This window comes from Dermochelys coriacea, chromosome 2 (assembly GCF_009764565.3).
Source record: "Dermochelys coriacea isolate rDerCor1 chromosome 2, rDerCor1.pri.v4, whole genome shotgun sequence".
Lineage (NCBI taxonomy): Eukaryota > Metazoa > Chordata > Testudines > Dermochelyidae > Dermochelys > Dermochelys coriacea.
In genome coordinates this window covers 112,786,870-112,804,393 of record NC_050069.1, presented here as the reverse complement: position 1 = coordinate 112,804,393, position 17,524 = coordinate 112,786,870, and the positions used below count along the sequence as shown (strand labels likewise).

At 39.5% G+C, this 17,524-nt stretch overlaps 1 protein-coding gene across 1 annotated transcript in view; it reads right to left on the bottom strand.

Moving 5' to 3' along the window:
• JARID2 (jumonji and AT-rich interaction domain containing 2) overlaps window positions 1-17,524 on the bottom strand; it is a 315,117-nt gene that overhangs the window by 85,714 nt on the left and 211,879 nt on the right. Inside the window, exon 4 of the mRNA XM_038389592.2 lies at window positions 8,555-8,724. Within this exon, the coding sequence (XP_038245520.1) occupies window positions 8,555-8,724 (170 nt within the window). The remainder of the gene's footprint in view (window positions 1-8,554; window positions 8,725-17,524) is intronic.

Below are 17,524 nucleotides of genomic sequence, written 5' to 3'. Positions count from 1 at the left end.
ACAAGTACTCCTTTTCATTCATATTGGATATTGCAGCAGGAAGAGATAATTTGCATAGTAAAAACGAACAGCAGGGGAGGAACAATCAAGAAGCCTGATCTTCCAAATGTTGTGGCTCCTTTACTCAGCATGAACTAATGATCTTTATCTGGGGGTACCCTTCAGAACAACACATTTCAAAGGCTTATTCAACTGTCAAAGAGAGGGGCAAAGAACCCAAAGTCACCCTTCACCTTAAGGAGACAAAGAAACCAAGCTATTTGAGCTCTGTGATGGGTTCTGACCATTAAAAAGCTGGAAAGACGAGTGTGTGTGCGCGCGCGCGAGTGAGAGAGAGAGAGAGAAACCATCTTGAAGAAAGACTATCTTGCTCGATTAAGTTTTAGACTTTTAGATGCATTTTTTCACTTTTGTTTGCAATCATTTGACTTTAACCCTTAAATCTGAATTTACTTAAAATCTCTTTTTGATTAAATACACTGGATTTGCTTTTATTCTAAATCAACCAAGTGCTGTATGTGAATTGCAGTGATTATTAAAAACTCCAGTTAAAGCCACACGCTGCTGTGCTTTTGTCTCTTTAAAGGAGCAATGGGTCTTATTACTGAACATTTCACGGTAGACTATTTTGTGAAAATTCAGGACTCTGGGTGTGTTTGGGTCACTTGGCTACTAGCAACCAAGGGTGGCGGAGACCAGAGTGTGGCTGTGATGTGACAGGCAGGTTGATGGAGTCAAGAGTTGCTGAACCAAGGCTGCTTAACACACAGACACCCAGTGCATGTGTGTATGCTGGCTGGAGTGTCCACACAGGGAGCTACAACAGCATAGTGGCACTCAGTGTTCAAGCACTAACAATGGCACAATCTCTCACTGGTCTCAACTGCACCCCAAAACATGACACCTGCCCCATAGCCTATTTAAGGGTGGGATGATTGTGTGAGAACAGCATAGGCAACACATGGCCGGGGGAGGCACCCGGGGTCATGTGTGCCCCCAGACTTCTGCCAGGTCACATGATGCGGCTGGGGCTCCTCCCTGTGGGACAACTACCGGAGCTGGTGAGCTGCTCCCCGTGGGCAGAAGTAGAAGCTGGGAGTTCCATGGAGATGATGCTGCTTTCCGGGAAGGGAGACTGAGGGTAAGGAGGTGGGGTGTGGACTTGAGCTGTGTCTTTGAATTATGTTCTCCCTCCGCCACCCCCACCAGCAGGTACGGGTTGTTTCTGGAGGACAGGGTCACTGGAATGGTGAAAGGTGCCAAAGTTTGGAAAAATATGCACATCTTTGCTGCTGTGACAGTGGAGTTTGCTGTTTGCACACATTTTCGCAACACTGCAGCATTTTAAAGTTGATGAAATTGTTAAATCGCTTGAAAGAGTGAAGAATTGTGTGTTTTGGGTTATGAGAGGGCATAAGTTCTGTTAGCACAGTCTGAAAGCTGTATTTTGAGGCCTTAATTACTGAGATGCCTCTATTTAGGAATCCCTAAAAATCAATAAAAACCTAGTTCACAGACCTCCAGCTTATTTTGAAAACTGACCCTAGGAAAGCTTTCTAGTGTTGGCTACTAATCATCATCTTGGCTACTATTACCTTCCCTGAAGAACTCATCTCCCCTGAAGGGTGGAGGTGGAGTGGAAAGAGAACCAACTCCCTAACTTCTATTGCTCCATTAACATATTTAACCTGTAAATAATTGTAGGTGGGTAAAGGCAACTTAAAAACAGAAGCTATTAGGAATAATGTGATCTCAGTCACAGAAAATACAGTAAAAGTACAGGCTATTGTACTACAGCATAAAGATGACACGTTCTTCTCCAGATGCACTCCTGAAAGATACTAATTATGCCTCTGGCAAAGGGCACATGAGTTCCTTAAAAGAAGCTATTTAAAGATAAGAACACTGCAGGCAAACACTTCAGATGTATTTGCACTATTCGATTCCTTCTCATGTTGGAAATTCTTGGGCATGATTTAAAAACTAAAAATAATAAAGGAACAGGAATTCTGCCTGGTCAACATTGTATTCTAAATACTTTGAAAATACACCTATTAATTGTTAAAGTTTTTTTGTCTTAGCTAGATGGCTTTTTTAAAACAAAAAAAATTTAAAATGCCCATTAATACCCATTTTCAAGTGAAGAGTTTGAAAAATCAACCACAGCCCTCACAATTTGTGCTAATGAAAACAAGCAGGAATTAGTAAATTCTCTCCTCACTTAAATTAGAGCATGTTTAAAAAGAATAATTAGGATCACAACTTTCAGAGAAATAAAGAAGAACCCAAAGTAATATTGATCCCAGTCCTACAAAGGGATCTCTACGCATGGGCCTCTTCGCCCTTTGTGAGGTCCCACAGTCTTCCACCAACAGCCTGTATGTAGTATTCTGCGTTCCTGGAAATAAATTAGACTTTCCAGCTACATTTTTGGATGTTAAAAGCCATAAAGAAAACCTTCCCTCCTCAAGGGAAGAGTGAAGATCTTGCTCTTAGTGGAATTTTTAAATTACTGTACTTTCAGGGGAAAGCGTGGTATAAATGTTCATTTCATAAAGTACAGATGGTAGCTGTAAGTTTACAAAGCTCAGTGTATCTTCCTGAAGTCACTTACAGAGAAACAAAGCTAGTTCATTAGCTTTTATTGGCAGGGAAGATTCACTTTATATGAGCATTTGTTCAATACTTTAAAGGACTGTAACACTTTTATGAAGGGATGCAAATCTCTAGGTCCTCGTGGACTTTAACATCAAGGTCTGATATTTTGTGTACCATCTGAAAAAGGAATTTGAGCAGGAAACCCAATAGGGTCCCTTCATTTCCCCACTGCCTTATGAAATACACGAGACATAATGTACAATTTATTCCAAATATGCTCTACAGCCAACAGAACAGCAACGCTTTGAGGCCCACCAGAAGTGTGTAAAACTCCACTGCTGTGAAACTGGCCTAATTAGCCCATGTGGTACCTTTCTCAGAATGAGTGATTGTTGTAACATACGTATCAAACATTTATACAGCTCCATACATTTACACTCTGTTTTCAACAAGAAGATTTAGGAAAAAATTTACTTTCTGTATAGTATCACATTGTAGTTTTCAAGCAGTCACTGAGCAGATATCATCACTGAACAGATACCATCACTGAGCAGATATCAAAGCTCATACTACTGACTTATCAGCCAAACTAGTTCCAATCCTGCAAAGTGACAGAGTCCCACTGAAATCAACAGGACACTGCACAAGTGGATCACTCTGCAGGACTGTCTCATTAGCTGACCCACTGCACAATTTTCAAAGACCTGAACAAATGTTCTATATGTGCCTCGTGATACTATGTTACCAACAATTACATCACTGCTAAACCTATAAATTGCCATGAATTTCAGTGTTTTACAATACCAGGGTAAACTGTAAAAGAATTGGGTGGGGATTTAGCACAGCTCTTAGTAACAACTGAAGCTACAGAGTTGAAACCCCACATGAAAATTTTTGAAAATTTGCCTCTTGGTGTTTAATAAGTGATTGCACTGATAAAGAAAAAAGTCTTGTTATGCTTGCTTAGTGTGAGTGATCGGGCGCAAGCGAGAGAAAGACAGAATCAAACTGATCTGAAGATCTGACTGGAATTTTTCCTCCATTTATAAAGGGTATTGAGTTCACCACCTATAGTTTTTCAACTCTAATACCATGATTAAATCAGATTAACATTAGAAGAGAGAAAGTTGCTTCAACCATAGACAAGACAGGCTTTTTTATTCTTCTGTGTCTCATGGTTCTAGCCAGCAGTTTAAAATCAACTTCAAATGTTCTCTTCTGCTTAACCATCACCAGTATAAAAATCCATCTTAAAATGTTGCATGTACTGAAGGATGCGGGTGGAGCTGTGTTAAAGAGAGCTGGGGATGGAAAGAGATATGGGGGGAGGGGGGGAATTGTGGATCACAATGCAAGATGTGGAGAAAATGGTCAGTTTTTAAATTTTTTTAAATTGTGGTTATCAGATGTTAAAGGGACATTCTCTTGTCCATTAAAGCTTAAGAATGATGTTTTCTACAACATGCTTTTAACTAAGGCTGGCTATCAACATTTTTTTTAAAAACAATAAAGGAAGTTGTTTTTAAAACAAACAATGTTCTCTTCCAGCACTTTATTCATTTGCAGAATACTGCAGCCTGGCATTTGAGATCCAACAAACTTAAACTAATCAGAAACTGACAGATGGACTTCAAATTTATTTCCATTCTGTCATTATTGTCCATGTTGAGCAAAATGTAATAAGTAAGATTGCATAAAATGAGAACGGTGAGGAATTGATATAATTTTTTAAATTTTAGATTCAATAATCCTTGTGTTAGTAGCAGAGATCCTTGAAATCCATTTGCCTCTGAAAAACGTAAAAAAAATGCAGAATTTGCATTTTTACAAAGAATCTTTAGTTTCTACGTTCTGCAAAAAAATAAGTACATATCTTAACTATAAGCTAAATTTTACTGAAAGTATCAGTGTCACTTATTCAATGAATGCAACCTACCCCTCTTGTGGTTGATTTTTTAAATGGGCTTTAAATTTATATAGCTAAACATACTCAAATAAACTGCTTCAGGCATATATAGAGAGAGGTTACTCAACAGCGTGTAGGGGGGATTTGTGTTTTAATGCATCTCAAAGTTCACTTCAGCCTCCAGCTGTGAGTAATTAAAGTTATGAAGAGGTGCCGAAAACTTGATCACCCCTAATGACCATGTCACTGAGTTTGGCATGGACAAATATCATGTTGATGGTAACGCGCTGTCCTGTAGATTATGTTTGAAAGCAGACAATAGTAGAACACATGGAAAGCTCTGAACAAACTGGATGAAAAGGAATGAAAACAAGAGGCAGAAACAGCAAGGTCATAGACAACAGTAAAGAACCAATGCACTGTGACTGGATCATTCTATTAATTTTATTTTATTATAATGATTGATGGCAGTGGCAGGCTTCAAATTTGCTTAAAAATTGTAAATATATCAACAAAACATTATGTTCAACTGAAATCTATATATATTATGGCTAGGGAAACTAGAGTTCAGCCTTTCATTTAATCACAGAAAAACACTTTTTTATGGGTGGGGGGATTAATCGGATAATTTTGGGGGGTTTTTTAATCACAGAAAACTCTGGTTATTAGTAACACAGGTAAGATTTCTTTTTTTTTTTAAATGCAAGAATTTTAACCCATCAGTGTCATTTTAGGAAAGATTTTATTAGGAAAAAAATATAAAAAGTACAATCACCAACTAGTCTAAGTTTCCCGACTTCCCACTGGAGGTCAGCCGAGTGTTTTCTTTGGGAAACAAAGGCTTAATCTGGGGGGAATCTTTAAAGTTTCTCCCCCACTGCTACTTGACATATTGGGTGAAGTTCCTTTGTATAAACTTTGTCCAATCTCTTCTCCCTGCAACTTTTTATATTATAGGTGTGAAAAATAAATACAGAATAAATATATATATAAAAATCTGGTGAAGATGAAGGTGTAAAATGTGCATTAAGGGCCACATTTGATGCTCTGCCTCCAGGAGTTCGTTGTCTCCTGCAGGCACAGCACAGAATCTGTACTCTACTGCAATGGCCCCAGCATAATTCCAAGGAGCCTGGTTCCTCTAAATTATGGCATACTCCCCAGTGCTCCCTGTGGCTTGAAGCACAAGCCAGAATGGACATACTGACACGCACTATGGCCCACCCTCTCCTGCCCTAGACTCCTTCCCCCAACGTGTCCCTGTTTAAGACAATCCAATGCAATGCCTGCACCAGAGGAATTCTTCCCCCAGAGTGCCTGTGTGTTGTTCTCAGACCCTATACAGTGACAATGGAGCTGTGTACTATTTATTTTTTATCCTAATACTGTATTTTTATCTATTACGTCCTGGGGGAGGGAATCTACATATAACCTTTTGTTAACATGCACATATTGTTTGAAAAACATCCATATTTCTGGATCTTGAAGAAATCTGGAATTGACCACAGACCTTCAACAACTTTATAAAACTTCTATTACTTTACAGCAGAACATCTATTAGAAGAAAATTACAGATACCAGACCCAAATGTTCACTATTAAGAGAAAAATCTTGCTGCATGAAGCATTGGATCAGGAGAAGATACCTGTATTTCATATCGCATTATTCAAGTCAGATTGCTGGGGGTAAAGTCTCCCCCCTTTTCAAGTCGCCTCTCCATGGGTGTGAGGGCCTTGAGAGATTTAACAATACATATTTAATAAGGAGAAGAAAATATACCTGTACAAATGTACTCATGTGCACACACTTATTAGCTGAACTTTCCCACAAACAGAATGCGTCAATTGGCCCTGAGCACTTCAGGAGCATGCTGCCAACAGACAGAGCAAATTACCACACAGCAAATTAGATCTAATCCACAGAAATGTAGAAAGGGATTGAGTCTGCATTTTAGTCTCCATTGGATGCTACTTTTCACAATCCATATATATAAAAATAAATAACCTTTCATCCCTATCCCGCATTACAAGAGAACTCTACATACTGGATGAGAGAGTCAAGATAGACAACTTGGCAGCCTGGTTTCAAGCCATTAGCAGCAGAATACATAAGCGTAGGAAAATTCAACCATGCTGAACTAGGAGAAGAAAACCAAGGCAGGCAGCTATGATTGATGCTGAGCAGTTGTATTCCAAGAGAACTGTGCTGTAAGAGAAGCAATAAGAATCTGCAAAGTGGTAGTAGTAACTGAGAAACAAGGCAAATATAGCAAACCTCAGGGGATTAGTCCATCACGTTAGGATTCTGCCAGCAGGGCCGGCACTATCTATAATGAAGGCCTTCAACCAGGCTACAGGAAGGAAAGGGCAATGGCAGTGTTCTTCACTGCAAGTCCCACGAGTCAGTGGTGGCCCCCTCAGCCCTAAGTGTGGCTCCCTAAATTCCCTCTAAGCTCCGTGGCCACACAGCAGGATATAAATAGCCGTGAAGCAGGGACCTGGAGAAGAGAGAGTTTGGGGTGGGAGGAAACTGGGGAGGGGAGCAAGTTGGGGCTTGCAGGGCTGCTGTGGGCCTCTCCCCCGCCCCCGAGCTCCTGTGATGCCTACCGGCAGCGGAGAGAGAGACCCCTTTCCCAGAGCTAGCTGCTGCCTGCAGGGAGAGGACAGTGGAAGTCGTCTGGCCCCAGCCCGGGGCAGCCTGCCTGGACTCCAAATTCCTTATCCCCAGCCCCACCCCAGAGCCTGCACCCCCAGCCAGACCCCTCACCCACCTCCGCATCCCAGCCCTCTTCCCATGCCGAGCCCCTTCCTGCACCCTAAACCCTCACCCCGACCCCACCCTGCAGCCCTCCCCCTCCCCCATATCCCAGCCCTCAGCCCCTCCTGCACCCCAAAACCCTCATCCCCAGCCCCACCCCAGAACCCTCACCCTCGCACCCCAGCCCTCTGCACCCTCCTGCACCCTGAACCCCTCAACCCCAGCTCCACCCTAGAGCCCTCACCCCCGCACTCTACCCTCTGCCCTACCCTGGACCACCTCTCACACTCCGAACCCCTCGGCCCCACCCCATGTGGCTCTCACATTTAAGGTTTTTTGCCAAAGTGGCTCCCACTTCAAAAATAGTGAAGAGCACAGGGCAATGGCAACAGCAACCCCTCTGGCACATTAAATATGAGCACCATCTAGCTACAAAGGGGCCTATGGCAGTCCCAGCACTCTCAGATGAAGGAATAATGGCTATAATGCAGGTCTAATGCCACAATCAAGATATTGAACAGGAGGCCTCTGCTGGGGGGGGGATGAAAAATCCCACTCTGGGGGAAGCCTAAGTGTGACCTAGCAGTGAGGTACAGCATTCAAAGCAAGTCTCTGGTTTAATCAAGACAGAATTATCAGTATGTCATTCAAAGGCTCTCTTTTCACTGTCAAAAAACTGTTTTTTCAGTGAGAACTGACAGAGACTAGCTAGGAGGTTCACCATATCTACCTACCTCATGGTTAGACCTACCGATGCCTTGTTTCCACTATGGTTTTACAGTGAGCTAGCGAACATGCATCAGTTATCCCACTGAATAAACAGATTTTTCTTATTCAAAACCAAAATCAACCTTTCCTTCTAGTCAGATAAAGCTTGTTGCTCTAGGATTTAGCTGGTAGGGTGAAGAGCAGTTAATGAACACTCCATATATAGAGAAAGGGAATAACCAGCTAGATTTCCACTCCTAGTGGAAATAAAGAGGTACTTGTGAGAGTTAAGCAGGGTCTCAGTTTATACAATCAGATATAATTGAGAGAGAGAGAAGGACAAGGAGAAAGAGTGCTAATCATAAAAGTAATTTCCATTTGGTCTACTATTGGCCTAATTCTATAATCTTTATATTGATGAAGTAAAACACTACTCCACTGTACCTTCAGTTAGACTACTGGGTGGAAATGTGTGCAATACATTCAAGTGCAGCACCACTGCGTTCAGCTAGACTGTACTGTGTCATAATGCAGCTTGTTCTCTGAACTACAGTTTGTTCCCTTAGGCTGCTGAAAAATTCCTACCTCGAAGGCAGAGAAATGTAAGGAAATCTTCTGTCTTGGGCTTCCTTTTGGAGAGGTCAGAAATCTGAGTAGCTGGAGGGGGTAACAACGGTTCCACTATCTTTATTGGAGTTGTGCTGGGACTGTTTGGCTGGGATTGAGCAAACTTCCTTTGTGCTTGCAGCCTTGGCCTGTGAAAACAAGAGAACACCACACGCGTATTAGGCAGAACCGAGAATACAGACTTAAATTTAACAATTCACTGTGAGAAGAGATAAATCAACCTATTACCAATAACATCTTCCTTAGTTGTGTTTAGTCCACATTTTTGGAGTGTAACAATTATGATTTATTGAGTTTGAGAGAAAGTTTGTTTTACCACAGTTATTTTAAAGTATCTGTTGCAATCTTAAAAAAAACCGGAAGTACTTGTGGCACCTTAGAGACTAACAAATTTATTAGAGCATAAGCTTTCGTGGGCTGTAGCCCACTTCATCAGATGCATAGAATGGAACATATAGTAAGATATAGATATAGATATATACATGAACAGAGAAGGTGGAAGTTGCTATGCAAACTATAAGTAAGGCTAATTAAGAATTTCCAGGTGATTTTTACCTAGCTTACACTAAGTCAGTATAGCAAACCAGGAATTTTTCACCCATAAGTGTGACAAGCATATTATATGTTCCAAACATTTTCACCCACTCCTTATCATTAAATTGCACCAACTAATATCTGCTATTTTTTCTTCATGAAAACCTCTTTCTTAAAAAGGTACAAATACATTTATTAATTTGGTTCTACCCTAGTTAACATTTTGCTTAATTTATCATTGAACATTTTTAAATTAAAGTTTCTTAACTTATTCCAATTCAGTAAAACTATTAGAGATAAAATGGGTGAGGTCCAAACTGGATCCAATATCTTTTGGTGAGAGAGACAAGCTTTTGAGACACAGAGCTCTTTTTCGGGTCTGGGAAAGATACTCCCAGTGTCACAGCAAAATGCAAGGTGGAACAGATTGTTTAGCATAACTAGTTAGCACATATTCTAACGGACCATTCATGTGGAGTGGCCTGTTAATACCTCTACAAAAAGAGAGGGTTACTGGGCTGCAGTCCATTACACCTTGCATTTTGCTGTGATGCTGGGAATACCTTTCCCAGACCTGAAGAAGAGCTCAGTGTAGAAGTTGGTCCAATAAAATATATTATACTGGGGCAGACATGACTACAACAACACTGCACAAAACAGAGAGTGACAGAAATCACAAAAGTTTAATCCAGGAGCATCAACACATACTTCAGTTGTATTGTTGAACATCCATAATTGCAGTTTTGCAAAGCCTCAAGGAAAACATTTTATTTTCGATCAGCAAGTAAAATATCAACTTTTATTTCCCACTGTCAACAGCCTGGTAAAGAGCAAGCAAGTAGATTTTGTACTTGGGCTGTAAGTACTCCAGGACAATTTTGCAAGGCTGCATTAGCAAGAACGAAGAACAGGGAAAGGCAGAACAAGGTTATCTTGTTGCTTGCCCTCTGTAACTAGCTGTAGTTCCTGGATTAATCTTGGGTATGTGTTATCTATAGAGCTCTACCAAATTCATGATCCATTTTAGTCAATTTCACAGTCATAGGATTTTTAAAATCGTAAATTTCATGATTTCAGCTATTTAAATCTGAACTTTCAGTGTTGTAATTGTAGGGGTCCTGATCCAAAAAGGAGTTGTGCGGTGGTCACAACGGTATTGTAGAGGGGTTTGTGATACTGTTACCCTTACTTCAGTGCTGCTGCTGGCAGTGACACTGCCTTCAGAGCTGGGCAGCTGAAGAGCAGTGACTGCTGGCCGGGAGCCCAGCTCTGAAGGCAGAACCACTGCCAGCACCAGCACAGAAGTAAGGATGTCATTGTATGTTATTGCCGCCCTTACTTCTGCACTGCTGCCTGCAGAACACTGCCTTCAGAGCTGGGTGGCCAGCCAACAGCCCCCCGCTCACTGGGTGCCCAGCTCTGAAGGCAGCATAGAGATAAGAGTGACAATACCGCGAACCCCGCTAAAATAACCTCCCTCTCCCTCCCCCCCACACAATCCCCTTTTGGGTCAGGACCCCCAATTTGAGAAACACTAGTCTCCCCCGTGAAATCTGTATAGTATATGGTAAAAGCATAAGACCAGATTTCATAGTCCGTGATGCATTTTTCACTGTGAATTTGGTAGGGCCCTAGTCATCTAATTTGGCTGAGATGACTGAAGACAAGCGAAGTGGACTTGGGAATCATATCACAAATGAGAAAACTCACCGATTCAATGATTCTCATGAGTACTCACTTGTAATAATAATAAATAATTTAGAGCAGAAATTTGTTCTAGGAAAAATACCCCCGTGCAGGGTAGTTAACTGGAGGGGACCAACCGTGTGCGTCACTTTGACCCTGATACTGCACAGCACTCAAGTCTCATGGAAGTGAGTGGGAATTAAGTTCTTTCCTGAACTAAGCCCCCCCCCCCCATCTACCCAGATTTCCAAGCGTTCCAAGAGCTTGACAGAAAGAACACAGTACATAATAAAAGGGCTTCATAGCAGTCAAAAATTCAAATGATATTCAGATAGTTAGACATGAACAACTCACAATCTTTATAATTTATAACTTTATAAAAGCTAGTTTAAAATTCCTGTCTTCAATTAAAAAAGAAAAAAAAGGCAGCCTATAGATGGCTGTTAGTGGCATGGCTGGAAAAAGATGATAAAAAGACCTAAAATATCAATTTTTAGAGGAGAGAGAAGGCAACTTTACACTGATTACTGGTTCTACTAATACAATATTTATCTAATATGAATTTGAGATCTGTAACAAACACTGCCACAGAATAATCCAGGTTTGTCATTGTATTGCAAACTATCATCGTGATTCTCTGATCAAATAATACACATTGAAGTACAACGATGACAAAAACTTAGATGTAAAAGATAATCAATTAGTGAGGGTAAAACCAGTAATCTGCAACGTTCTCCATTTTCACAGCTATTAAAACACTGCCATTCAGCCGTTCAAACCTGTAACAAGTTTTTGCTAAGGAAAGAGATGGCATTTAGAAACCGTATCACAGAACTAAGTGCCAAAGAGCAGCATCTATATATGTGATCCTAAAAATATCAAGTAAACAATACCTTAGGAGAACTGTTAGGGACTTACGGGTAGCACAGTTGAGGGAGACACTGAAATCTGTCTGCATAGAAAAGCTATACATGGGATTGGAGGAAAGAAGGATTTTTTTTCTCCCAAGGATTTTAAGATCTGCCTTAAATCTACAAAGCCAAGACATTTCAGAGTTAAAATACCTTGCCAGGCTTAAGCTGCTCTCCAAATATGAGGAAAGTATGTGCATGTATATACATGTATATTAACACCAAGAGAGTAGTAGAAGTATCATCCACATACTTCATGGTTTTATCTTCAAAAGCTTTGTGGTGGGTACTATGCACAATGTGTGTTCTCTCAAGCAAACGGCCAGTTGCCTAGCTAAAACACTGAAAAAATAGCAGCATTATATATACTCTCTAATAATGACAGAAAATGAATTGTTAACAATTCCTCTAAATTTGTTGTCCCTATAGTCTCACACAATTGCCCATAAAGAAAATTATACTTCATCGTGACCAAAAAACTCTGCTAAATTCCTGATAGACATATACTGCTTGCTTATTTCCACATCCTTGGGGGCTCATATACTGTTTATTATTACAAACGTGCTTATGATTCTTGAACTGAAACAGACTAATTGAACATTCATATTCCTTGTATCTAGGAACAATGGTCCTTTAGAAAAAAAGCGCTTCTGTACACCAATACACCTGTCCCAAAAATGTATTCAGTTTGTAAATGCAGACTAGAGAGCTCTTGCACAGGATAAATGGGATTTTAATTTCAACTTGTTACGTTTCTATCACTAAAAGCACATATGTGGCCACAAGTAATGCTTTGTTATGGATTCTCTTCTGCACAAAATGTAGCCAAAAAGCAGACCATTAAATTTAGTAGGGAAAAGAACCTTGCTTCCTGCTGTAGCATAGAGTGATTTCCCCCAAAAAATGTACTTCATAATCTCCCAACCATGCTGTTGAAAATAATCTATACAGCAAATTGAGCAAGTGCTTGTTGAATTTACCTATTTAAGTCCACCCCAACCAAAAAGATTTAGATAAGATGTAATACTAAAGGGTGACTGAACAGAAATCCAAGAAATGCACATTTGAAGCCTATCATAAGATTTAATGGACAATCCTTAATATAAAGGGTTAACATCTGATTATTTGCAACACAACGTACCCTCACATGAGGTTTGAGTCAGAGTGTGTCCCTACTCAGTCTATCACATCCCAGGAGCAAAGTAATATTCTCAGTCCATGGGGTGCTGAAAAGGGAGTGGGCAGTAACCAGTATATTTAGCCTAAATACTCATGTCTATTGAATTAGTAAATTAAAAGTACTTTTCAAAATGTCTTGACCTGTATATTTTGCACCATTCCTTTCCCACCTGTTCCACACCAGTGCACATATTTTCCTCATATTCTGACCACCCCTTCAATGCTACATTTCTCCAACCTCACCCAGCCACCAGTTCGTAAAAATGTCTCTCCACCCCACAACAGTCCAACCCCAGCAGAGGCCTTCCAATCTAGTTATGCAATTTACTGCAGAAAATCTTCCTCCAGTCCACCTTCAAGACACATCATGACTTTGTTATTACCAGAGGAGGTGAGATGGCACACTCGATCATTCAATGACAAAAAGTCTCAACAACCACTCTTCCTTCATTCTCTCCCTTCTTGATATAAATCGTTTAGCACCACTTCTGATGTATTCCCTGTTCTCTCTTGCTTTGTTCTCACACCTGCAGTGCACTACCTCTTGGCCAGGGAACCAGATCCTCAGTGTCTGAAATGTCAAGTTTTATTAAATAACAGCTGGCCAATTCACTTTAATGAAGTAAATTAAAAAAAAACACCTTAACCCCCCAGCTTTTTTCCTCTGTGGGGCTTCCGAAGTAATTGCCGATAGTATATGGACTGGCACTAGTTCCACAGGCTTCAGTTGTGATATGTGTTTCACATAGTGACTAATAACTAGATATTTAGCCTATCATGCAGTTTTAGTACTGTAGAATTGCAGTTTCTACGTTAAATTTTTGATTCAATGTTTAAAATCCGATGTCTGCCTCAGTTTCATAGTTTACCAAAGGACAAAGTCTCAGAACATGGCCCAGGGAAAACCAAAATGTGCTATATAATTCAAAGCACTGGTAACATGCAGCAGTTCCCTTATTGACTTAATTTTAATTTTATTTATTTAATCTTATTAACTTAACTTTCTAATATGAAAAACCTTAAAGTAGTAAATCCAATTATTTAGATTACATACCAATTCTAAACAAAGGACAGAATGGGTGGTCTGTTCACTCCAGAGCAAGACATTTTGTATCTGGCAAATACCAAATGACCAACATGGTTGCCCTCTTTGAATGGTTAGGGGAACAAGCTCTTGTTGGTTTGCCAACTAACTGAAATGCCTATTTAAAAAAAAGAAAAGAAAAAATGCTGTTTCTATTTCCAAAATAATTACCCTCTTCTCTCTAGCCCAAAATAGATACACTACAGAGTTGGCAAATACTCCTACAAAAAGGGCTTCAGTGGGTGAAAAAGGGAAAATCCTCAAAATAATAAAATAATAATAATAATAATAAGCACCGTGTAAAATTTATGTAAATAGAAAAATGAAAAGTAACAATTACAAACACCCAGATGTATTTTTTCTTTAAAAAAAATACAACCATGAAATAATCCACTTTTTCCCCAAAACATGGCTATATAGATTCTAAAAATTCGCTAAGCTGAGCAACCAAGACCCAGAAAGCTGACTAGAGAAGAGGCTTTGCTAAGTTTCTACACAACATTTCTACAAAAACTAGTTACAATTACCAAGTGTTTAGATGCAAGATATTAGCATGTTAAAATAGGAGATGTCTACACAATAAAAATATTCAAAGACTGCATCTATGCTACAAAAGAAGGCCATGTTAGGAAAATATTTACAACAAATTAATTTAGTTGACATGGTTTTCTTATCAACTGCGGTCCCGGTTTGTGGTAATAAACTTTATGAAAAACTGTTCTAGTCTAGAATTATTATATAAATAAGCCTTTTAAGCAAATTATAACCCATGCACACTACAGTTCCAAGAACTAGCTAAACTAGCTGAACTAGCTAAAGGTACTTTGAAAACTCTTTTTTTTCCCCAATAGGGTCTCCTAGCGCCATATTTTTGGTAGTGTAGACAAGCTCACATCGAGTAAGACACTCACTAAACAAGACACTTACTTTCTCTGCCAAGTAAGGTCCAAGTTATTAATACAACTCTGTGTTAATTTTAGTAAAGACTGGTATTCTAGATTACCCCAGGCACTCGATTACCTAGAAAACAAGTTGTTTAACATACCTTAAAAATTACTACACAAATATAAGAAAATAAAACCAAAACTTAACACAAACAGTAAGCTCTCAACAGTGGACTACCATGCAAAACACTTTTGTCAGGAAGTTACTTAAATTATCAGTAGGTTACTTTTAGTTCCACATTTCTCAGAGTCTTATCCTGCATTCAGTTTACCACTCCTTAACTCCTACTAGAAAGCAAAGTGTAGATACTGCATAATGCTTAGGCTGGAGAACAGGGTTGCCATTACTATACTGGATTATATTCAAATTGACAGAACATTCAGAGACTGAAAAAGATTACCGTCACACATGGACATCTCAAAACCAAAGAGGTTTGGTGGGTGGAAGCCCACACAATAATTTTAAAGGAATCAGACACTGGAGTATAATTAGCACCACTATGCTTCAACACAGTAACTAACCCTTGTAAGATAGTTCACAGGAAGACAGAAATTGCCATATTGGACCAGACCTGTGATCCATTTTGTCCAGTATCCTGGCACCAACAGTGGCTTGCTGTTCCATAAGAAGATACAAGAAAGCCCAAAGTAGGCAGATATGTAAAAATGTGCTCCCCAGGAGAGTCTTCTTATGACCCCTAACAGTTACGGTCAGTCCTTAAGCCTGGAAGCATAAGGTTTTATATATTTTATAAATAAATAAATTCAAAAATAAATAGTTTCAAATCCATACAAATGTTCAATCTTACTTAATTTTTTAATATCAGAAAATAGTAGGTCAGGGCAAGGATAGATATATCCCTAACATCCTCTAGGGCGAACAGTGATGTAAGGAAATGATTTAGTTTCCGAGCAAAATCCTTGTCTCCCTTAGTTGCTTTCTTTAATTTATGGTGATCCAGAAGACTCGCCTACTTTTTCAAAAGCAGGAAGTCTGTGATACACACACTTAAATAGTCTCTTGCTGTTTGTTTTATACCCTTAGCTACTTCTTCTTTGAATTCCATTTTAGCCCTCCTAATTTCCTTCTTGCCTATTGTCCACTGTAGTTTATGCTCATTATTAGCTTCGCTAGGGTTAGAGTTCCAAATTTTGAACGGTTTCAGAGTAGCAGCCGTGTTAGTCTGTATTCGCAAAAAGAAAAGGAGTACTTGTGGCACCTTAGAGACTAACAAATTTATTAGAGCATAAGCTTTCGTGAGCTACAGGTGCATCCGATGAAGTGAGCTGTAGCTCACGAAAGCTTATGCTCTAATAAATTTGTTAGTCTCTAAGGTGCCACAAGTACTCCTTTTCTTTTTCCAAATTTTGAAGGTTCTTTCTTTGTCTCAAATAACCTCTTGAACTATCCCATTTAACCACACTGGTTTAATTCTTGTTTTCCTACTTCCCTTTTTGTTCGGGGGCATACTTGCCTTCCAAGGTTGTGTGTAAGTAACAACCATGGCAAATATAAGGATTTTACTTCTCTGGCTTTCTGAAGTATAGTGTCACTGTGTTAGTTTTTGTTACCTTTCCTCCCTCCTGGGACCATTATTATATTATTGTGAACACTGAATTTTGAATTTTATTACATTATAGTAACCATTGCTTAGTGGGTCAGCTGCCGTTACTTCTTGAACTAACTCCTGTGCTGTTATTTAGGATTAAATAAAGAATAGCCTCTCCTCTTGTGTGCTCTTAGTCTATCTGTTACAAGAAGCAATCATTTAAGGTGTCAAGAAATTGCTTCCCCACACTTTGTTCCATTGTGATACTTGACAAGTTTATGTGTAGATAGTTGAGGTCCCCTGTCATTACTGCTTTGTTAGACTTGGCTGCCTCTTTGATCTCTCTCAGTATTACACACTCAATATTCTTTTCTTGATCTGGAGGGTAGTAGTTTGGAGACCTAGCAGCATACTTGTATTATTACAGCTTGGGATTTGCAGCCATACAGATCCAACTGTGTCATCTCACTAGATTCTATGGAATCTTTTAAGTCTAGCACTGCCTCTCCACCTCTTCATCCTAATCTGACATTCCTGTATAATTTATAGTCAGGCATTAAAATATCCCATTGATTTTTGTTATTCCAACAAATTTCAGTAATGCTTATTATATCAAGGGTCCCTTCCACAGCTAGACATTCTAATTCACCTGTTTTTGAGTTTATCATATTATATAAAGACATTTATAATTTCTGTTTTTGTCTATGTGCCTGTTTCTATTTCATTCCTTAATCTGACCTTTTGCTCATCTAGCAAAAGATTCTTCTGTGATCTTTACCTGCTGTTGCTCCAGTTCAGGACGGAATTGCACTGTCCTTCACACCCATCAAGTGTGACACAAATCACACCCTTAAGTTTGTTTCAGCGTACAATGTGAGAGTCAAACTAGTGCAGAACATTCATTTATGCAAAGATACTTTAATAAGCGATCCTGTGTACATAAGAGTAAGTGTACCTGCCAGTGAGTTTCTTCAGATATTTTATAATGAAGCCTGAATGTATCTAGAACCTTGAACCTCTGTATGCGGTTTAAAATAGTT